Source organism: Lethenteron reissneri, chromosome 36, assembly GCF_015708825.2.
Source record: "Lethenteron reissneri isolate LAM-NWPU_2019-01 chromosome 36, ASM1570882v1, whole genome shotgun sequence".
Lineage (NCBI taxonomy): Eukaryota > Metazoa > Chordata > Hyperoartia > Petromyzontiformes > Petromyzontidae > Lethenteron > Lethenteron reissneri.
The window spans coordinates 10,379,062-10,402,843 of record NC_083814.1 but is presented as its reverse complement, the minus strand read 5'-3'; the positions used below and the strand labels follow the sequence as shown (position 1 = coordinate 10,402,843).

General features: G+C 48.7%; 1 protein-coding gene across 3 annotated transcripts; it reads right to left on the bottom strand.

Moving 5' to 3' along the window:
* Window positions 1-705: 705 nt before the first annotated feature.
* Window positions 706-22,925, bottom strand: PEX5 (peroxisomal biogenesis factor 5). Of its 3 annotated transcripts, none has more exons than XM_061566076.1 (16): window positions 22,834-22,925; window positions 18,258-18,486; window positions 17,169-17,204; window positions 16,171-16,312; window positions 14,590-14,730; window positions 13,989-14,097; window positions 13,187-13,289; window positions 12,763-12,903; window positions 12,013-12,126; window positions 11,061-11,180; window positions 9,762-9,905; window positions 8,945-9,015; window positions 8,270-8,479; window positions 7,516-7,681; window positions 6,662-6,819; window positions 706-5,752 (listed from the first exon to the last, which is right to left on the bottom strand). In XM_061566076.1, the coding sequence occupies exons 2-16, from the start codon at window positions 18,408-18,410 to the stop codon at window positions 5,536-5,538; spliced, it is 2,025 nt and encodes a 674-aa protein (XP_061422060.1). In that variant the 5' UTR covers window positions 18,411-18,486; window positions 22,834-22,925; the 3' UTR covers window positions 706-5,535. The 3 variants fall into 3 exon arrangements, with proteins under 3 accessions (XP_061422060.1, XP_061422061.1, XP_061422062.1); XM_061566077.1 differs by having other exon boundaries at window positions 12,013-12,120; XM_061566078.1 differs by lacking the exon at window positions 12,763-12,903.
* Between the last annotated feature and the right edge of the window lie 857 nt (window positions 22,926-23,782).

Genomic DNA, 23,782 nt, shown 5'->3' with positions numbered 1-23,782 from the left:
GGAGGCCTCTTACTCCGCAGCAGCCCGCAAATAATATAAACCCTCTCCCATTCCGATGACGTACTTGTAAGACAACAAAACTGACACCTTTTTTACAAGGAGTCATGTTTGCATAGACCACAATACCTGCAGTCATAATGCAAACAAAAAACATAACTCTGATAATGTATGCATTGTCCTTGAAGTTGATTGGTCCACACCCGAGACAGCTTTCCTTAGAGCCTAGTCTCATATGGGTTGGACCAGATGACGCCAAAAAAAGGTGTTAGTTTTGTTGGCAGATGGCAAATGAGGTACCAATGGTGTAAGTACTTGTACATCATCAGCTTTTCCAATTCTGTTCCGATGACGTACTGAGTTTCTCACAAGGTCAAGTGGGAGGGCGTGTGGCACGGTTTGGCGATAGCTATCATAGTGCGGTCGTGTCGCAACGGTTCTCTGCGGTGAGTACAATTTCTTTCAAAAACGGTGCTATGCCTCTCTAAATAAAATTAACGCTAACCGCTTGTGAGTTCCGAGATTCGGCAGTGAACGAGACCCACCCTGCAACTTGCAGACGTCTCGGAACGGGAAAGGGGTTAAGTCCATCACTGCAGACATCTTAGCCACGCTAATCGGGTACTGGAGGGTAAAATGTCGACCTGGCAATAACTCTCTTAAACATCAGCACACTCAAGTCTACCAAGACAGGGCATATAATGACTGTTGTCAATTTATGTTTTATTCATCATCATCATCATCGCTGCTTAACAATCGCCCACATTTATTTTAAGCTCGGCCACAAACTCGCACAACCACGGAGAGGCCAGGGCACTCAACATCGTCGTTGCATTGGAAGACTTGCGTTAATTGAAACGCCTGGCAGATGGCGCCACACAAGAGCACACTACAAACGCTGGCACTGAAACACGCATGGGTTGTGGTGGAAGTCACGGTTGAGTCAGTGGTGGACAAGGGTTCGGGTAACAGAGGCATGACATAGACCTCAGAGTAGACACCAAATACGACCACGAGAAGCCAACATCAAATGATATTGTAAAATCATCTTCTTTTTTTTGCTTAGAACCGCGGCAGCAGATTCATTTCACGATTATTCCGTTACAAAATGTACGGCATGCGTGCACTGAAGACCTTAACATCCACATACTGCGGTATATTCGTATAATTATCTACGTCGTAAATGTATTTATTTGCTTTTTTTTTACTTCAACCGTAACAAATCAACACTGCCCATTTGCTTTGGTCCTGGGACGCGTAATTGAAGGAGATCATCACCTTGATCACCAGTGGCGTAGCGTGGTTGGCATGGCCCTTGGTGCAGGATATTACAGACGGCGGGGCAGCCTCTCCTATGCAATGCCCTCCCGTGCCTCGACCCCTCTGGCCCGTGGATTCCCAGTGCCTTCGCACCACCTGCCCATTCCATCGCCACGCCACTGGTGGTTTATCTCATTGTATCGTTTGATGATATCTGGGGTAAAAAACTCTCCCAAGTCGGCCTCTGTTGCAAGAGGCACCTCATTTTGATATGTCAAAAAATAATAACACTGCAGGCAACCACAAGCTGATCCTCAAACTGGAAGGTAAAAAAAAAACCCCAACAACGCTTTGATAAAAAGGCTAATTTAATCTAACCGTGTTTTCATCGTACCAATTAACATGATTCCACTGCTAGCGGGAGTGCTGACCCATCACATGGTTGGCTCACGATCACCGGGGGCTCTTCCAAGTGGCCGACATATGTGTTCACCAATCGACTCCTGTGTGTGCGTGTGTGCGCGCCTCACTGAATGCCCAATCCGTGGGCCAAGGACGGAGGACAAATGACGTTATTGAGGAACACGACCACTTTGGTGCATACCTTATATATACACACATTTCTCTTTCTCGACCGAGTGACCACGCCTAAACAGTTAACGCAGTGGTGCTGGATCTAGGCACATGCGCTGGACTTTTAAAGAGCACGGTTAGTGATAACCGGGGTGCCACGGACACTGAAATCAATCTTGCATTTGCTAATTACTGCATGTTTTTTTATATTTAAGGATGTAACGATGCAATGAATCGATACTTTTCGAGGCTACAGACATTAGGCTACATTCAACAATAGTTGCATTGGATCCCACGCGTAAAGAGTGGATGTGTTTTATTTTGAGCGCATGTTTGCATGCATGGCACTCTTATGACCTCTGTGGCTACTAGAGACCCCGACATCCGATGTATCTTTTATGTTTATTATCAGCTAACACCGGCCACAACCCCGAGTCGATGTGCACCTATCGTTCTCTTTTAGCCCCCCCCCCCCCCACCGTTCCATTCCCTGGCTACCACATTCAGATAAGCCCCCCCCCCCCCGCAACTTGTATTTAAGAGCTTGTCCCTTGGATTTTTCCTCACTTGATACAGTAAATCTAGCTGACGGTCCCACCTGATGACGGAGACTTGTGTTGCCACCGAAACGTCGTGATTTATTATTTTATTTCTATAATTATTTCTATTAGTTTTATTATTTATTTTTTACCTACGTGACTTTCCCGAAAAAAACTAAGAGTATGAATCCGATGTATCGTTAAAAAAAAAGAGACCAATTTTAATCGATTCGTGAATCAAAACGATTAATCGAATCGTGGATGGGGGGGGGCGGCAGACCCCCGACTAATAACGACCGCACCCCCACAAGCAGCACTCACTTCTGTGGTTTTATCTTTTCAAGCCCTTCACCGCCCCCACCCCACCCACCCCCTAATCGACATAGGGTGAGTCTCCATTGTTAATTACGGACATCACCACCACCACGCTCGACTTTAACCGACACACGACTTTTGAACGATACCCGCCTGAATTAAGCGCCACCCCTCCCCCTTAACTCGACACTGGCCAAAGGCCTCCCAGGAGGCCTCCCACACGAAGCGAGAGAAGTCACTTTGCGATGGGGGTCGCTTGCAGGTCAATCAAAATTGTCGCGTCCCCTTAAGGAACCTTGGTAAATTGCCGTCGCTTCATTGTCACGTCGAGCTCTAAAAACTAAACACATTTTTTTCTTTTTACCGGGTAAGGCCCACTTAGCTATTTTTAGCTCTTTTGAAGAAGTGACCTGGCCCACAAAATGTGATAGCTCAACGAAGTGGCTTATGACGTGGAAATGTAACGCAGCCAAATACTCTTTAAGCGCACGTTTCTAAATGTGGCGGGGAAAAACCGGAGAACCCGGAGAAAAATCCACGCGACCATGGTGAGAGACCATGCAAAACTCCAAATACACAGGCATCAGCGTCGGGATCGAACCCATGACCTCCTGTATACCAGGCGAGGTAGTTAACATCTCGCCACCCTGGCACCCTCACAGTGAAGATGTGCCGGGGTCAAAGCCCGGCTGACTTTATGGAAGACCTAACGAACCCCCCACAGAGACCACCCCCCCCCCCCCGAGCCCAAACCATCGCAGCTACAGATGGACATTTGCAAGCTCGCTAAGAACCAGGAGTCGACAAGAGGCTTCGCAGTAGTCAGTGACATCGTCAAACTGCGACGGTGACTTTGCCGAGCAGTGGCGCGTTTGTCGTCTCGCTACGAAGGTCTGTGGTTTGGGCCTGCTGGCCGCCCTGGTTAATACTGCGGGTGTGTTAAGCATAAACATATTCTCCAGATTAAAATATGTAAATCTAGTCTCACGCGCACACCACCGTCGTTACGCTTGTGTGACCAGATTTGAATCATTGTATTGTCACCGGGCGCAAGTTTGGAGTGTGTCTTACTTTCGGAAATGTCTTATAATCTGGAGAATACGGTAATATTGTTGTGTCCCCCCAGGGATCATGGGCTTAGAACCTTTACAGTGATTTCAACTCACAATTTTACCAGCTGTGAGTTAAACACTTGGCCAGTGCCATCTGACCAGAATATTTGAACATTATTATTGTTCAGGGCAAAACACAGATATTATCACTGTGTCCAGATGGCACAATAACTGTTAATTTCCTTGTCATCTCGGAGTTATTGCAGTAAGTCTAACTATACACAACTTTACACATTTACACAAATAGCTCCATAGTTATTACTTGTATTCTCATAATAATCATTGTTAGGACTAGTCCCTGACCGTGTAATCTTAGTCATTAAAATTCTCTACAGAGGCGATCGCCGCCTCTCACTCTTGACAGCGACCACAAACGTGACGGTGCGTTTTGTAACCACGACGTCGCATAGTTCAAAACACATCAAATTGAAAGCATGCATCCGGTCACGTGACCTTCCCATGCATGGTTTTGGACATTACGGATGGACACACAAGACGGACAGCCTACGATTTCATACATTATTAATCAACAATTATTATAATTTTTAGCACAATTATTGTATTTAACTCATTATCCTCATCGGCTGGGTCAGTGCAGGCATGACCAGTCGCGTACTGCTGGCTGGGTCACGGCTGCCATTTCAACGCGAAGCAGTGGCACCAAATGTCGTACCTGCGAGAGACCGCGTCTTTTTGAAAACCCACCAAAAGAAAAAAATATCCTTAAGTGCATGGTCTTGTTGAGAATAATTTTTGACAAAAAATTTAAAACGTTAAAACCCTCGCTGCTTTTGGCCCGCATGCGACAACTGCCATCTGACTCGAGATTTTTTCCATTTTTATTTTTCGTGCGAGGAGCGGACCTGTGCGTGCACGCGAATTGCCGCGTTATATTTACAATCATCCTTTAGCAGATTAGTTTACTCCGATGGATTTTTTCGTGTGTAAATTCTGCCGTTACTGTTGTTCCTAATTTTTTTTTATTTGCCGTCTTCTACAAAACTACGCGCCTTGCAAAAGCAAAATTATGCCCGCGTTAAAGTGAAAGTAATTGACAAAGAATCAATGTTAAATTGGTCAAGTTGATCAGTGGTGGGGGATTCAGAACTGCCCTCCAGCTACTCGGATGCTGGAGTTGGTGTATCACACGGAACTAGAGTCATCACACATGTGTGATGCACCTGTGCAGTGGAAAACCTGCCCGTTATGCAAAAGCACAACAGGATAATCATCTACACTTAACTTGCGCATGATCTTAACCGTGTGGATCTTTTCCAGGCAATGCCAACATGATTTATCCAAAAGCACAACACTCCTGAACAAGGCTCCTAGAACCCATTGACATCCTTCCCAGGTAAACTATTTCAAACTCGAGCCAAAGTGAATCAAGCAAGGGACCGGGGCTAGCGAGACGGCGGCGCTGTAACAAACGGAGCCAAGCGAGTGGCGCGGAGATGTGGCCACGGCTCTCGCTAACCGTGCCCCGACCGCCATCACAGCCCGGCCGCGACTCCCGGCCCACCGCCGCGCCGCTCGCACTCGCCCCTCTCGTCTCCGCTGCACTCGCACGCGATCAGCGCCCGCGCCGCCGCCTTTCGGTGGCGATGGCAAAACCACGCATCGTCGGCGAGCCGCCGCCACCGCCGCCGCGGCGGAGACGAGCGGTCGCGGCTGGCCGCGCCGGCGAGCGCGGGCAGCCGGGCGGCCGAACCGGAGCCGAGCGGCCGCGGCCGTGGCCGTCATTGCTCGAGGCCGAAGGCGGAGAGGAGCGTGTCGAGGTCGTGGTCGTCGGCGGCGCGGTGCAGGTCGGCGAGGCCCATGAGCGACAGCGCCATGCGCAGCGTGCTCCAGATGCTGTCGGATGTCGCGTCGACGCCGCTGGCGCCCACCGCACCGCCCGTGTCCGCCGCCTTGCGCTGAAGGCGCAGCGCCTCCAGGAAGTGCTCCACCGCCTCGCTGCGTCGTGAGCGGTCGGGGTGGGGGAATGCGGCGCGGGAACGTGCAGACGCGGGGGCACGCGCGCGTGCGTGAAAACCCGGAGGAAATGAAAGGCTCGCTATTGTTACAACGTGAAGTCAAAACGATTTGCCACTCGAAAGAGTGAGGAGCGGTCAGTGATTGAGTCTGATATAAATTCTACATTGCTATGGTGGAATCCAGTCACTGTGGTTAACGTGCAAACAATTCACCCCCCCCCCCCCTATTGATTTGATGAAGTCTCACCATTTGTAGTTGTAATTCAATTAAAGTATTAATGATTTAGTTTTTTTTGTCCTGTTCGTAATTAATTTCCAATTGTTTCGTCTTGTTTGCACAGTGTTGTATTCTCCATTAGCCTAAATGTATCATTTCCATATAATTATTTGATCATTTGCATACATCGTAAATAAATACTTCAATATGATTTACACAATCAGATATCCCACCTCTAGAAAAGGAATCTCAACGTAACGATCACTAGCTCGCACGCCCACCTGCCCTCCTGCCAGAGGTCGCAATCGGGTACCCGATACCCGTACCCGTTTGCGACCCTGGTGCGGCCGGGTACGTGTACGGGTAGGCCGTAAGTCACTGGTGAGTAACCGTTTGTCACTCATTTCCCAACGTCTTGTCTCTTCTCACAATTCAAGTTCCTAGAATCAACCCACTCGCGCCTGCAACATGGCTTCATCCCAGAGGTCGCAATCGGGTACCCGATACCCGTACCCTACCCGATACCCGGCCGGATACGGGTAGCCGGGTATCGGGTGCGGGTAGGGTATCGGGTACCCGTTTGCGACCCTGGTGCGGCCGGGTACGGGTAAGGAATCAAAACCCGTTTGCGACCTCTGCCTCCCGCCCGGCCGGCTATCCCTGGCGGCATACCGGTGAGCGCCCAGGTTGATGCAGCTGATGCCGAGGTTGTATCGGGAGCGGATGAATCCCGGCTGGAGCTCGAGAGCGCGCCGGTACGCTTCCACCGCCTCCTCGCTGCGGCTGCCGTTAGCGAGCGTCGCCCCAAGCTTGTTCCACAGCAGGTAGTCCTGGTCGCACGCCGCACCACCCACGGTGGTGTAACACGGCACGACCAGCACCCCAAACTCGCCGGGTCATGCGCGAGCCCCCCCCCCCCCCACCGTCACCCCACCCCGCGAGGAAGCATCGAGCGTGGAAGCGGTGCGCGACCCGCAAATGACGGCACGGGGGTCTTCAAATGATTAATTTCGGATCATTCAGATTCGACTTCAACTCAAAAACAGTGCACTATAAGAGTATTGAGAGCTCGGGGTAAGCATTTACACTATGAGACATCTCCTTTACCAGTGGCAAAGTTGTACGCCTTTTGGCGTCATCTGCTCCAACACCAATGGAGACTAGGCTCTAAGAAAGCTGTCTCGGGTGTGGACCAATCAACTTCAAGGACAGTGCATATCATTATTATCATCAGAGTTGTTATTTTTGTTTGTATTTTGACTGCTTGTGTTGTGGTTATTGCAAACATGATCCCTTGTATAAAGGTGTCAGTTTTTTGTACCAGTAGGAAAGGGTAAAAACCTATTACTATATTTTGCCACTGGTAAAGGAGATGTCTCATATTGTCCATCTGGTTTATGCTGCCTGACTCATTTGACTGAGGCGGGGGGGTGGGGGATGGGACATTTACAAACGAGTGTCCAGGGGGCACCGAATTGCCGGTGCGATTACGCGCGCGACGTCCCCCAACGCGGAGCGAGCGGCACCTGCGGGCGCACGGCGAGCGCCGCCGTGAAGCAGTCGACGGCCTTGTCGTACTCGCCGCTCAGGTTGAAGAGCACGCCGAGGCCGCACTGCAGATCCGGGTCGACGGCGCCCTCTCCGCAGCGCACCGCCTCCAGGAACAGCTCCCGCACCTCGGCAAAGTAGCCGCTGCCAATGGAACACGACAGAGAGGGGCGGCAATAGGAGGGGGTTATTTTTTGTACTACTTTTTTATTTTAGCAGGTAAGGCCCACTGAGCTAAAGAGCTCTTTTATCAGAAGCAACCTGGCCACAAATGATAGCTCAACGAAGTGGCTTATTACGTGGAAATGTATATAGCAGCCAAATACTATTGGCAGCTATAATATAAATTATGTTTCTAAATGTGGAGGGAAAACCGGAGGACCCGGAGAAAAATCCACGTGATCACGGGGAGAACATGCAAACTCCAAATATACAGGTGTCAGCGTTGGGATCAAACCCACAACCTCCTGTATACCAGTGCGAGGTAGATAGCATCTCGCCACCAGGGCAGGGGTTGGGATATTCCTCCTTGCCGAAGGCCGAATGAGATTTTCAGATACATTTCGTGGGCCACGCGTGAACTCACACACGCATGCCTCTTTCGCTTGCAATGACGACGGTTACAACAAACACAAAACCATCATCTTCGACATCAGTTTGTTATGACGACGAAGACAACAACGATGACAAGTGATGAGGACGATGACGTCAGTGGTGGGCGTGCAGCCTCACCTGGGCAGCACGGAGCTGAGCCGCCTCTTAGTGCCGGCTGCGCCGTCCGTGGCTGTGTCGGCGCCAGCCGGCACGAGATGCGAGTAGGTGGGGTTTGCAGCGAGCCAGCGATGCAGCGTCTCGCAAGCCTGCTGCTGCAGCGCCTCATTAGTGAAGCTCACCGCGAGCGCCATTAGCGCCGTCAGATTATCCTTCTTTAGCTCCAGGCACCTGCGATGCACGTACACGAAATATAAGGATCACCCCCCCTCCCGTGTAGCCCAGCATCGCATCTCCTGGCTCTGACATTCCTCACCGAGGAAACTGGTGCAACCATCATCCGCATCAGGTCAACAACAGGCGGATGCGCACAGCTCCTTTATACGTGAAAAATTAAAGACAAGCCACAGTTGTACCGATTGTGGCCATGCAACTCACACTGTGGGTCATATAGTAAAACCACTGCAGTCTGCACCCCTAGATGAACTCTCTCCCGAAGCCCTCTCGTGGCTAGCAGTCCCCGACATTGGCACTTAGCTCCTGAATATATTTCCCAATGCTAGAATAGCGCAGTGTACCAACTAGGACATCTCTCCTCTGTACCACATTTAAACATGCACAGCGGAAGCAGTCTATAGGAGCACTGCGGAGCAAAGCCGGCAGTGATAACGAAGAGCCGGGACAGGCGTTGTGCACCTGCGCAGGGCACTGATGGCAGCCAGCTCCTGTTCATTCTCCGCTTGAGTTGTGCCCAGGTACTGCCATGCCTGCTCGGTTAAAAACACACATACACACACGACGATTACAAAGTAATTACCGCAATAGCCAAAGTACATTAATCACGTGTATGAGCCTTTACCATGAAAATTATTGTTTTCAGCTCACCGCTAAGTCCGAGAACAATTCTCACATCCAGATGAACAGTTCACTTGAAACTGTGCCATTAATCTTCAAGACAATATCTAAGAAAGTTAGAATGGAGTTGATTCTTCCCTCCTAGGTGTTGGATAAAATGAAGGAATAATCAATCATCGTGGCCAGGTATCAGTCTTCGCATCAAGTATTATATTAAGCCTTTTTCGACCTAAGGGAGGCCCAGGACTGGTTCAGATATTCGTCGACGATGTTAGCCGTGAGCAGGAATCTAACTCGGCTCAGTGGGTTCACAGAGCTGTGTGCTAACCACTACAATACCGCTGCTCCAATACATGTGTGTGTATATAACAGCCGTCATTCATCACTAAATGGTGGTGATGACACCACAGTGCTTGCGCTGGGCTAGGTACACTTTGAGGCAACGTGAATTGTCGAAGGCTCGCTGACACGAGGCCACGGGACAGACCCTGGTGGGCTGGGTTGACCGAGATGGCAGATGCACCACCCGTGCCCCCTACAATGCCACCATGCTGCATTTCAGCCACCCTCTGTTGTTGCTGGAGGGCGACTGCCTCCACCTGCCCAGGAGCGTCCTGCACACTTGCCTGCACACTTCACGCCCCTCCTGCACACTTGCCTCCATGTGTGTGGGATTACTCAGCACGGCTGCCTCAAAGAGCAGCACGGCGTTGGGGAGGTCTCCGGCCTGCAGCCGACGCAGCCCCTCGTCAAACGGCTCCGTGTGCTCCTGCAGCGGGTTCTCCTCGTTGAACACGTAGCCCTGCGCCGTTTCACCGACGGGACCAAACGGGGGGAGGGCAAACGAGAGGTCAACGGGGAAAACGCGGCGACGGCTTCGTGTGCCGCGCAAAAAAATAAAAAAACGCCACGTGGCCTGAGAGCCTAAGTAAAGTCTCGCAAGGCATGCCGCCAAGGGGTGTAAACTGGGCATGTACTGGCGCATCGATTTGACGATGAAATAAACGCGATTTTACTGCTGTAATTATTGTCCAATTCAGTGCCGACTTTGTTTTCGTCATTGTGCCGTGAGACGATGAGTCAATTCAGAACTCTCGCAGAGATCCCTGCCCTCTGCTGGTCCACACAGCAAAGGGCTTCATTTTAACACCGAGTAGAAGGCTTTCGCGACCAATATCATCCATAAGAAGTTTTTTTGGGGTTAGGTCATGTAAATGTAAATGTGCCGTGAAACCCGCCGCCACCCGACACAGCCAATAAGTAAGGTTTGCCACGTAGACAAAACATGCCAAATTGTAAATGTTGTGGGTTAACTCTCCAACACACCGGTGTGCTGAACTAATAACAAATTGCCACGTTTGGTTTCCATGAGAAACCTTACTAATTGGCTGTGTGGGGTGGTGGCGGGTTTAACGACACATTTATATTCGTGCGATCTAATCAAAATAAACCTGTATTATGGAAAGGGCATCATTTTGCCACCCACCCTGCCACTGACAGTAATGTTCGTACCAAATTATGCACAGAGCCAGATTGAAGGGCTTTCATTTTGCGCAGTCATTGGTTACCGGGCTGAGACCGTGAGCTCATCACCCCCGAGAGCCTGGTTTAATCACAGGCAGCTTTGTCTGGATATGAAACCAAGGTTTCAGTGGTACCAGCTTGATAAAAAAAAGCAATCGGTTAATTGCTACGCTGCTAGTTAACAAGCGGATAAATAATTCACCGTCATGGTCAGGTAAGGAGTTTGGCACCAAGTATTACAATTAAGGCGGTTTCAATCCCTGGAAAGCCAAAAAGGACCAGTTGTCAGCCGGGAGCAGGAATCGAACTCGGCTCCGTACATTTGTGGCAGCAAGGCAGTCCTTCAGTTTCGCTGTCTTTAGGAGTCAACAGCACGGCGTTCCCCAAGGGGTTTTGCGTACGACTGTGGCAATGTAAGGAGGAGTCGCCGCACCTTGTCATAGGAAGAGGCGACAACCTCGTCGTACTCGGACAACCACGGGTTTGCTTCCGGCTCGCCCTTGGCCATGTCCTCCCACTCGGCCTGCAGCTTGTCCCAGAAGTCTGTGTCAGACTGCACGATAGCGCAAACAAGGCCCAGCGAGGGAAAAGTGACAATTATTTGTTCATGGATACAGCGCCCTCCCAATACGCCGGGACATCTCAGAACGCTTTACATCACCTTTTCATGCCTGAACGTCTGTGAAAAAAGAGCTTCATAGCTCATCGGATTCCCCCAAGATAAATTAATATTGCAATTCTGATCACAACACATTTGAAAGGACATCCCCCCCCCCCCCCAGCTGTTCCTGTGGGCCAGAGGTCGCAAACGGGTTTTGATTCCTTACCCGTACCCGGCCGCACCAGGGTCGCAAATGGGTACCCGTACCCAGCCGGGTACGGGTAGCCGGGTATCGGGTAGGGTACGGGTATCGGGTACCCGATTGCGACCTCTGCTGTGGGCACAAGGTAACTCAGTACCTGGCCTGCACACTGGCATTGGTCTGCCAGTAGGGGGCATTAGTCTGCGACGATTGCTAGACCTGCAGTGTAAATTTCTAATTTTGGCAAATCTGGACCATGACACAGACCCACAATGGCCTACTCTTGTTAATGACATCAGGCAAAGCTTAAGGTTCACTGTGAAGCAGATGGTGCGTCGTGGGCAGCTGCGAGGTGGATTAACACATCGCAGGGAGGCTTGGCCAGGCCTTGATCTAGTAGTGGATTTACCACGCCTCACAACAATCTAAATACACCCGTTCAACCTTTCAACGCTCTCGGCCGCAAACATTAGGGGCCATCGCGTTGACACTATCCAATCACCCGGCAATTAGGAATCGGTGGGATGGCTATAAATGGATCACACCCGGTGGAGATGCAAACGACCACGGCGGGCGCCTCACCTCGACGGCGGCACGGGCCTTCTCAAACTCTTCGCCCACCGTGATGTTCTTGGCCCGAGCGAAGTCGTCTGCCCACGGTTCGCCCCGCTCCTCCGGCTCCGTCTCTGGCTGAACCTGCCCGTGGGCCCGCATTGGGTGCACGAGGGGACGCAGTCGGAAACAAAGGAGGGCAGAAAACGCTTTTCCTTTGAAGACATGGTCGGCCAAATGATTTCAGCCAGGGGCAGGAAACTTACGGTCCGTGCTGCAATAATCGAGCACTGGAGGGGAATATTATGAATTTGCACCACCGAATTTTCAATTTTAGCACGCTCAGTCAGTTCTGCCATTGCTAGGGACTCGGTGGAAGTGAGGTGTGTTAATGTTCCGTGTGCCAAAGGTGTTTGACAGTCATCAGTAAGGAATGGATTCTCCACCTCTGGCTTAAGCAGACGAGTGAACCGTATAAGTTAATTCAACTTATGGCAGGCTGGTCTGCTGACAACACCCAGTGCCCACTCATTACACACTGCCTTCGAATTACAACAATCAATTAAATCACCTGCGTGCGTCAGCTGCGGTGACACGGCCCAGCGGTAGCGCATTCGCAGCATGTTGACGACCGTAGGGCCCTCCAAACTAGATCCATGGGACACAACGGCCCATGCCAAGAAAACTTCAAACGGCCTCGACACGGCAATGCTGTGCGCACGTGCGACTTGAGAGCACGTTCAGTTTTTTTTTTGTCGTGAGCAACTCGGCACCCGGTACCTGTTGCTCCTGCTCCTGCTGCTGCTGCTGCTGCTGCGTAAACTCTTCGGCCCAGCGCTGGGCATCGGCACCCGTGTGTAGCACGCGGCCTCCCTCAATGGTAACCTCTCCCTCCCCCAACTTCTTGATGAACTTCATAAACTGCAGACGAGGACGTGTGTGCGTGCGTGCGCGTGAAAAGGTGCACGTGGAAAGTTGCGGTGATCCACAGCTGTTGCCATTTTCAATCACAGGTGAGAAAACAAAAAGGGCAAGCGCTCATACATGTAAATGTTTTGTTTTGGTTCATGTGATGTTTATTTACTCCCCAGCAAAGCAACAAGCAAGGAATCGCTTACGCATTTGCGTAGTCTACGGAATAGGCGGCGCATTATCAGATACCATGCGTTAGGCCGGATGAACGCACGCCTTCGCGTAAGCCAACCTCGGAGTTTGAGAACTTGGGGTCGTCGATGCTTCCCAGGAACTCATTCGCCGTCTTCATGAGCTCCTCCCCCCCCACTTCCTGTGGCTTGTATTCGTCCACCCTAGCAGGATGACAAAACAAAGACAAAGGTCCCCCGTCTAGCCCCAACAGACTGTTGCGGCAAGTGCTGTTAGTGAGCACCTCTGGAGGCCGCCACGTTATACGAGGGGGTGGGTGGCCATCACCACGCCCGGCCACCTTTGTCCCCAAGTGGCGATGTTTACACACCGCACCAGGTACTCATTTGAGGCTGAGTCGACCTCGGGGAGGCCTAGGACCGGTACAGATAATCGTCGCTGGTGTTGGCCGTGAGCAGGAATCATACAGATACGCGTACACAAAGCTGGAAAGATGGTCCATTAAGCGAGCTTCCAAAAGGACGTGCACGCTCAAACACTCACGGACGCACGTAAAAACAAAAACGTTGCCAGCGTGTTACAAGCGTGTGGCGATGCCCTCTGTGGGGAGCTAGGGACGGTACTTCATGTGGAGAAAGCAGTGGTTGCGCTGCGTTTATTGGGTGCACGTGGTATTAAAGCCGCACGCCCATCCGCCCGCCTTCCAAATCAGAAACGCGAACCACACTTTTACTTAGCTGGTTACCGTTATTGAATACTACCCGTTGTTGAAAGTATTTTCTTGCCAAAAAAACTCTCCATATCTTGACATTGGTGCTGGTAAGCTGTGTGGTTAGTTTTATAACGACTGGCGGAGGGGTTTTTCAGAAATCGGAAAATGCAGTGTAGCGCATGGCCCTCACCATTTCTGGTCCTCGCTTTTGGCCGCTTCAAAGTCTCCCAGCCACAGCTTCTCCTCGCTGTGCTCCAGGTACTCCTCGGCCCACTTCACAGGGGAAGCATGGGCTGGGTCTGACGTAGGAGGCATGGGTGGAGGGGGGGGGGAGACGCCAAGCTGAGTCACTCGATGACCCACCGACCGCCCGAATCGCTTGTCACTGATATGGCCTATGACCGAATCACTCTAAAGGTCATCGCTCTAAAATGTCATCAGATCAATCTCATCAGAGCTCGGAAGATAAGCAGAATTGTTGCGCCTGGTTAGTATTTCGACGGCAGACAGATGCTGTAGGCGTGCGCTGTGAGGTTGGCCAAGAGATGGCGGCACATCAATGGACTCTTGAATCGATCCGTGTGGAGCTTTTTAGCGTTACTCCGTACTAATTGCGAATTTTTACGAGAGCGGCGAAATATTTATTCCGTGCTCGTGCCACCGCTGCCACCTCGGTGTGTTTGTTGCGGGGCGAGAGCCATCGTTTGCTTGTATCGAGTTGGGTCGCGTCGTAAAGCGGTGCGTCGTGAGCGAGTGAGAGGAATCGGCGGGGGGGGGGGACGGGATCCGACCGGCGGTCTCGGCAATGAACTCGCGGCTCCAGTCCTCGGGGGGCCCAGGTTGCGCGGACTCCAGCGTGGCGCCGTGACCCTCGCTCTCCAGGAACTCCTGAGCCCAGCCCTCTGACAGTGCCAGGTCTGCCACGCCCGGGGCTGGCGATCCACACGTGCGCACAGACAAGCACGTCGGTTCGGTCACGGTTAGGCATTGCAGCAATTCGTCGATTGACAATGGTGCTTTTGCTCATCATGTTTTCATCGAATCATGCAGGTGATAAATAAAATAACCAACTGTGGGATAAAGGCCTACCTATGCTGTGTTGGTCAAACGGGTGTGTTTTGTCATACTTTACCAAGCAGTTCGGTGGGTTATGTGGTTGGGGCAGATTGGTAGAGCTATTTGTTAATCAGTGTGTCACCATAAAAGACAAAGATCCCCATATGGCCTGAACAGACTGTTAGGGAAAGTCCTGTTCACAAGCACCGTTGAAGGCCGGCACGGCACACAGGGGGATGGGTAGACAACACCACATGTTGCCGCCTCCGTCTCCCCAATGCTGATGTCCACACATCGCACCAGGTACTAATTTGAGGCTTAATTAACCTAGGGCAGGACCATGACTGGTTCAGATTATCATCACTGGTGTTGGCTGTGAGTGGGAATTGAACTCGGTCGTAGGGTTCATAGCACAGTGCGCTAACCACTACGCCATTACTCCCCACCTTCCTCACACATGTGCACATCCACAGATCCCTTTTCATATCCGCCAGTGGATTGACAAAGGGTTGTAAATTATTATTTATTTTGTTAAATCTAAGAGACGGCAAGGCAAGGTTACACGTTACCACCGGCAACAATTATCCCATTGTGTCCAGGAATCGAATTTGGGTTGTCAGGATTTTAGCAGTGTAGGACAATTTTGCCACCACTCCTCCGTGTAACATTGTGGGTGATAAATACTACAGGTGCATTTATCGTAACAATACGCGCTGGCTGCTTCACATTGGACGTTAAAGATGCCGTCAAGGCAATCGCAAGTGTGAGCGTCACAGACCAAATTGGGCTCAATTTGAAAAATGACCCACAAGTTATTCAGTTGGAATACACACGGAAATCATCGCCACCTAATGCGAAAATTCAAGACATTCCTGATAAAGACTCTTGGAGGCTTTCCTGGGTAAACAAGCGCAATAATAACAACACACACACTACGTCTGCTAGTTTATCTGAAATATTTTGAAATGACAAAACACAAACTCCATGTTTTTTTATTCTTGGATCTTTCGGCAAAGTGACGTAGAAGGGAAATAATAAAATAATACAAATAAAACATAATAAAATAATTCTCACGACGTTCATTCAGACCCTGTCTTTCCGACAGACCTGTTCTTCACCTGAGGACAGCTGCTTGCGTTGTGGCCGAAACGTCGTGAGAATGATTTATTATGTTTATTTTTATTATTTTATTATTTCCCTTCTACGTGACTTTACTGAAAGAACCAAGAAGATGAATCCCTGCAGTCACGAAAGCTTTAAATCGAAACAAACTGCATGGTGGAATGGAACATGTGGCCGGCAGAAGCAACGTATACCTCGGAGAGGGGCATGCCTGAGGCTGGAGTTTTCAATCTCTTGCATCTCAGCAAGCAACTCATCCATCTTGAAAGTCTGCGGGGCCCGAGCGCGTACCGCATGGCTTGCATGCTGCTGCTCGTGCAGGAACTCATTCACGAGCTGTGGGTAGTTAAAACAAATGAATTTAAAAAAAATACAAAGATATCCCGTGTAACCTTTAACAGACTCTTGGCACGGCGCACACTGAGGGCGTGGTGTTACCAGCACCACACCCAGCCAATAAACTTGGCTACCTTTGTATCACCAGTACTGATGTTTACACACCACCATAAACGATATCCCCCACCACCCATCTCCCTGGTGATTTGATGAATTGCCATGATTCGCAGTTGAGATTCAATTTTGTTTTCATCACTGTGTGGAATGCAGCACCTCCTCTGGCTGCAGGGTTTACGTAAATCCATTATAAAATAAAGGAATAACTAAAATGAAATCACACTAACACAATTCCCTGCATGCATCATGAATGCATAAACAGCAAGGAAGCTGCTTGTCTTTCGATGCAAGCGCATGCAGGATGCTTGGGATTTAATGGAGTAAACAACTTGTAAGTACCAATGAATAGTAATTTGAAAGGAGAAAATCATGATTTGATGCACCGTCAGTAATAATCAATGTATGTAAAGACAAGGCCGTTTTGAGTTAATGGTCTTAAACATGGCGGTGTATATAATACCTGTGGTATGGTGGTGTCATGTAATATGCAAAGCATGATGAGAGGCTGATTGGTATGGTCACAAGCATGCCTTTTGTTGTACAGAAATCAACAATTCCATGTATCATAGATCTGAAGAAGATATGGATATATATACATGTGTGTGAAATCTTACTGACTAGATTAAGTATCAGCCTGCAGGAGAAACTAATAATACATCAACACAAGCTCGACAGGTATTCGGTAGTAGATAAACGAAAGTGAAACTGTGGATATTTACTGTACAGCTGTGGCTCTCACCTCGATCTCAGACGCTTGGGAAAGCGGCTTGGATACCTGCAAACGATTACAGACGTTAAACGCAAAATATATCGGGCGGCTCGACACCGAGCCAGAAATCAATCACCTCCCAAAATATTCGTGCAAGATTTTTTTTAGTTCAAGTCATGTTCCAGAGCATTTGCCAGTTCATACACGAGGCCGCTCAGCGGCTCTGCCCACAGCCAACACGTCCCTTCAATTATAACCGTGCTCGAATTATTCACGAGCACGCGCGTTTGTCCTTGCAGCATGTTTAACCCTGCGGTGCCATCCACTCTGTATTCTCTTCACAAACAACACTGAGAGAAATAAAAATAAAAACCTACACCCTTTATGTACCGAGGTAATCGTCACCAGTGGCCGCTCGTATTATAATATTCTCTCCACGTCGTTGTTACTATTAGTACACAGGTCACATTGGTGTGTAAATTGGAAGATTGAAAAATAATCGATTCTCACACATTGTGGTGTTAGAATAAATCCGACTCGACAAATCAATCAATCGTTACGTGCCTCATTGCTTATGGGGTTTGTCCCTAAAAACCGCTGCAGCCGGCATGACTATGGCAACTTTGCACAGCAATGGCATAGAGCGACAGAGTCGTATCAGGCCAATAAAGACAGAGTATGTCGAAAAGTGTGTCTGTTGAATAACGATTGGTCCACAGAGAGAACACAATCTCAGGTGGTCATGTGGACTCTGTTCTCCTTGTGGCAGGCAAATGGAATGGCAATCTCCTATCACATCACAATCTGATTCATTCAGATAAGGGCAACTCGTTTTTTTGCAATAGGAAATGGCGCAGCAACCATTGGTAATTGTTAATTGTTGCAACTACTGCCAGTCGTAGCAACTATTGCCGGATATTTCCCAAATATGTCCTTGGCATACTATTGCCTCCAATTGGCTCGGTCTGGAAAATTACTGAGATAATCTTGGGACGTGCGTGTAGCCCAGATTACAAATGTACGTGGCAACAATTAGTGTCAGAGAGGTCCTGCAATGAAATATGACCCCCCCGCCCACGATCCCCATCGCAAGCCCGCCCCCACCGCCCCCCATGTTACCACGGAAGCATCGGGTAACGCCTGCGGTGGTGGCCAGAGCGGGCGTCCGAGGCCCTCCTGCCGCAGCGCATGATCTTGCGTGAGGTGCGTCGTGAGCTTCATGAGTGGGTTCGCTCCGCCGCACTCCGCCTCCACCAGCTCGCGCATCGCCATGGCTGCCTCGTCTCAGCGGAGACCACCACCACGACCGGGCCGTCAGCCGCCAACAGCTACCCCCTCCTCCCTGCGTCTGTTTTAAAGAAAAATGTAACAAAAATACCGACTTAATCTAAATGCTGCTGTCATAGCGATGAACATGTACAGCCCTTTTATAAATTCATCTTCAATGGGCTCATGATGTAACAAACCACGTAACACCAACAATGGTGATCAATGCATGAAAACCGTGTCATTACAATTAGCACCATATCACTTTTACAGTCTTCATCGAATATTGTGTATATATATGTGCATGTACATTTACAGCCCTTTGTGAATCCATTGCTGGATGAGGGCTTCCCCATGCCATGCATGTTGTGGGGTTGAGTTGGCCATGCAGCGCAGACTTTGGGCTATAGTGGAGCAAAACAATGGGTTTTGCTGCACTATCCCTTAGCAGCCTGACACATGTTTTATGTGTGGTGGTCACAATCCAAGGACTATTCAGGCACGAGCCTTGTTTGTTTCTGGAATCGGATAAGATCAGCAACATTCTGGGTGCTTTTTGTTCAACGGCATGACAGTAATAAAAATGCCCTTTACCCGGGGAAAGCCTCACTCAGCCTTGATAGGGATGTTTGGACAAATTCCATTAATGATTGTTTGACACATTGGAGGAAAATGGAGGCCATAGAGAAAAAGAAACGCAGAAGAGGAGGAAACACTCAAAGCGCTGTATCGACAGATTCAATATTCCACTGCTATACTGCCATCTCTTGGCCAACTTACAGCCCGAGCATGTAACACCTGGTATTCTCAGGCGGTCTCCCATTTGAGTAACATCCAGGCTCAACCCTGTTCAGCTTCTGAGGTCTGGCAAAAATTGGGCACATTGATAGGGATTTGGACAGAGGAGTTTACTGCGTAGCTACTGAATTTGATTTACTCAACGTTCAAATTCAAAGTGACTGTGCTCGAGTGAGCACTGGCCAGTCAATGAGCCAGTGGTGTAAATTCCACATTCCTATGGCGAGGACTCGACACTCGGGATGGTGACAAAGTCAGTGCATTGGGGTGGCTATACTGTATATACACACACATAGGTATTTTATCTATATCAGACATCTATCTTTCAAGGAAACCCTGGATCACAAACCAAAACTCGACACAGTATATATTGTGATCAAACAGTAAAACCATCCATAACCTCAACCCAATCAAAATATTCTGTATAAGTTTGTTTTTAAGCAATAGGATTAATTTTCCCATTTTTAACCGGCTTACAGCGTATAGCTCAAAAGCGCTTACGTTCATAATGACCAAGCCAATAATTAAATGACCTGTTAAAAATAGACCGGGAACGAATATATGTATTTATTTTTAAACACAAGACATATGTAATCCTATTGCACGTCTGAGACACACCATGGGCAATAGAACAAAGCCGCAATTCTGACATTTCCAGACGTGAGGATCAACAAGGTCACCTTTGCAAACATTGGCCACAAGAGGCGCACGCCAAGCGATAACGTCAAAACAAATTAAAAAGAATACAAAGTACTCGAACGTTTACTCTGACCCTGCCCTTGGCAGATATGACTTGTTGCGTGCATGTTCGCCACAATGGGTCTATACAGTGTCGAAATACGTGTCTACATATCACAACTCATTGCTACTGTAACACATCCTGACCAAGAGCGGGCAAAGCCAATATCGTAGCAGAAAACAGCGTTAAATAATGACTCGCATCACCTATAACTTCCCAATAGCATAACTGATATAATCATTGTTAACTATTTAAACTGTCCTTAGCCAATGGAGAAAATTCCACATTTCTAATCCAGGTATAGTTTGTTCGTTGTGTGCAGGGCTTCATTTCTCGCTGGAATTGTATCCGGGTTGCAGGTGGACTGGGAGAGGCGCGTGCTGGTAGTCTACAGTAGGTACGTGGCATAGCGAGAGCTACATTGGATGTGGTGTGCTGGGTAAATAAACATCCCAGATGACCGACGCAGACAAACCCAGATGAAAATGAAGCCATGACCATATGCTAAAAAAGGACTTCCTATAAAGTGGTACAGATGTATCAGTTATGTTGATTTTAGCAACCATGAAAGGATGATGATGCAGATGATGGTGCTGAGACTCTGAAGAGTCACCCATAGTGTGGAAATCAACGAATTACTTAGCCATCATGAGATCATATTCCTGGGTCTTTCGGTAAAGTCACGTAGATAGGTAAAAAAAAAAGAAAACCACGAAATTTTGATCGCAACACAAGCGGTCGTCTTTTAACGAAAAGGCTTCAGGAAAAGGCTTTTCCTGAACCTATCTACGTGACTTTACCGAAAGACCCAAGAATATGAATTCCTGCAGTAACGAAAGCTTTAAGTCAAGATTTATCATGAGTTCATTACATTACTACTGAGACATTACACCTGTGATAACTGGGACAACTCAAACAGCAATAATTTCAATGGACTTAGCGTCTAAATGCAATGGCATTTGATGCTTTGCAAAATAAAATAAAAAATATAAAAGCAGTACGGCATATCGATGTATTTAAAGACGTTCAGCGTAAAGTTCGAAACCTCCTTAATGAGCTCAAAGAGTTTAAAAATCAGTCAATTATCAAGCGGTCAGGGATCGTGTGGTCTGCATTAACGTTTTAAAATATACGGCAGTGACATTACTAGACAGCTGAGAACACAAAGCCTAAGTTATTTTGTGCAAGAGTTGTTTACTTTTTTTAAAGTGTCTTTATTTAAAGCAAGCAACGTAAAACATTTGTTACCATATGCATTCAAACACAAAACAACATTTGAAAAAAATAACTTCTTAAACAAATGTGCAAACAAAAATGTCATCCAGTGATTTTGTACATTTTCCCAATGGTTATCCAATTGTACAATCATATGGGGTCCATGTAGTGCAACATATATGTTTGCATGGAAGCTCTTTGCAGAAAGCAGAGCATTACCATGTGTCAATAAATTGACAATCGAAGATGGCATCACAGAACTATTTACTTATTACGTATTTTATTGACAATAGGGGCACATCTCTCATATGCCCTGGTTTGTCAATATATTTTAAAAAGATGTATTCCCAAATTGTATAATATGCCAGATTGAGTAAAAACCCAACCTCAATCATGCTTTTTGGTTGAGCCGTTAGCAACTGGGCTAAGGCTTTCAACCCATTACACTCGAGAACACGGTTTAATCACAGCTCAGTCGATCTATTGGTGTCCAGGAAAGTCTATGGGTCTCAATACGAGTCGATGGGTCTTTAAGCATATCATGGATTTCCATGTAAATCTATGTATCTCTTGTCTATTGAACTTATTTCCTACCGTTCTTAGCCAATCGTGCTTAGCGGAGGGTGCCGGGGAAGGACAACAAACGAAACACACAAAATTAGTTTTTTTTTGTATATAAAGGGGAATGAACCGTGTGGGTTTAGGCGAGTCTGTGGAATCCGAATAGATTTGAAGCTTTCGTGACTGCAAGGATTCATACTCTTAGGTTTTTTCGGTTAAGTCACGTAGGTAAAAAATAATAAAATAAAATAATACTGCATGAAAATAAATCAATTAAATCACGACGTTTCGGAGGCAACACAAGTCTCCGTCTTCAGGTGGGACCGTCACAGCTAAATTTACAGAAACGTCGTGAATGAATTGATTTATTTTCATTTCTTATTTTTTACTTACGTGACTTTACCGAAAAAACCTAAGAGTAGGAATCCGAATTCTTGAGAAGCAGTGCAAGCGCAATGCTCCGATATCACATTGACCCCACTCTGTCTGTCTCTATCACAACAATGTCCTTTATAATAGCACGTGAAGCTTGGACGAGCATCAACGTATTTTAGTAAGGCTCCCGCACTGAGATGCGCGGCTTAATCCTAATCGATGGTGGCATTATGAACACCCTGAGTCACATCCACCACGAACGTCAGGCAAAGATAAATCCACTGCTGGTTGAAGTTCTCTCAAAGCCGTCGGCATTCTCTCTCTCGCGGGCGTCTGCAATGCAACTCCTACTCTGTGTAACGTCCTTGATTGTTTTGTTGTTGTTGTTGTAAGGCGACTCAACACAACAAATAACAACGCGACGTTTACAAGTTGACGCGTGTTTTTTTGTTGTTGTTGAGGCCGGGGACTTTTGTGTTCGGGGTGGGCAGCCACCCAAGGCCCTGGCTCGGCCGGGCGAGGTGCCCTCCAACCCGGCCGGCGATCTATCCGAGACCGCCGCATATACCGCAGGCCTCAATCGATAACGGGATAATTATTATTATTTTTATTTGTTAACAACGGCAAGCGCCGAATCCACGCGTTGTTTTTTTGTTAAACATGCAGAAGACAAAGCACAAGTTGACAGATTTTTAAAACAATCGCAGGTCAAGGGAATAAAATAAAATAAAAACGTCTCACCTTCAACGTTGCCGTCAACAGCAAGACCCAGGGGCGCCTTACAACAACAGACGGGGGGGAGTGGGTGGCCCCGGAACCTGCATAGCCCGCCACGGCCCCAAAATCTGCATTGCCCGGACACGGCCCCGGAACCTGCATAGCCCGTCACGGCCCCAAAACCTGCATAGCCCCTCACGGCCCCGGAACGTGCATAGCCCGCCACGGCCCCAGAACCTGCATTGGCCGGACACGGCCCCGGAACCTGCATAACCTCGACCACGGCCCCGGAACCTGCATAGCCCCCCACGGCCCCAAAACCTGCATAGCCCGCCACGGCCCCGGAACCTGCATAGCCCGCCACGGCCCCAAAACCTGCATAGCCCGCCACGGCCCCAAAACCTGCATAGCCCGTCACGGCCCCGGAACCTGCATAGCCCGCCACGGCCCCAGAACCTGCATAGCCCGCCACGGCCCCGGAACCTGCATAGTCCGTCACGGCCCCGGAACCTGCATAGCCCGCCACAGCCACGTGCGTTTTAAAGAGGATCGCGCCGCTAATGCAGGTTTAGGGCCCCCCCTCCCTTCCACCACCAAACCACCTTCACCACCACTAACCATGTGTGTGTGGGGGGGGGGAGGTGTTTGTAATATGCAATATGGTGACAAATATGATAAAAGCTTAACTTTAAATATACATACTCTTTGGTTATTTCGGTAAAGTCACGTAGGTAGAAATAAAATAAAATATCCACATTGTATATAAATATCTTCACGTACAGCCCTGATTCCCAGCGCTGGCCAGCGCAGGTTTGTGATAGGCGGGGGGAGCCATAGACAAGTGGAGCGGAGTACAGCACAACACAAGGACTTTGGGAGCATTGCCCTCTGCTGACAAAGTGGGCACCCCGTCCTCATCCCACGGGTGTCACGACAACGGTGTTTCGATTCTGACTGAACGATCCGATTCTCG

What these genes read in the sequence shown, in the direction of transcription:
- PEX5 (XM_061566076.1), bottom strand. Translation starts at nt 18,410, where the DNA reads ATGGCGATGCGCGAGCTGGTGGAGGCGGAGTGCGGCGGAGCGAACCCA. An exon ending in CCCAAGCGTCTGAGATCGAG is followed by an intron (nt 16,313 to 17,168) that starts GTGAGAGCCACA and finishes AACTACCCACAG; the next exon opens with CTCGTGAATGAGTTCCTGCA. An exon ending in GTTCATTGCCGAGACCGCCG is followed by an intron (nt 14,098 to 14,589) that starts GTCGGATCCCGT and finishes CTCCTACGTCAG; the next exon opens with ACCCAGCCCATGCTTCCCCT.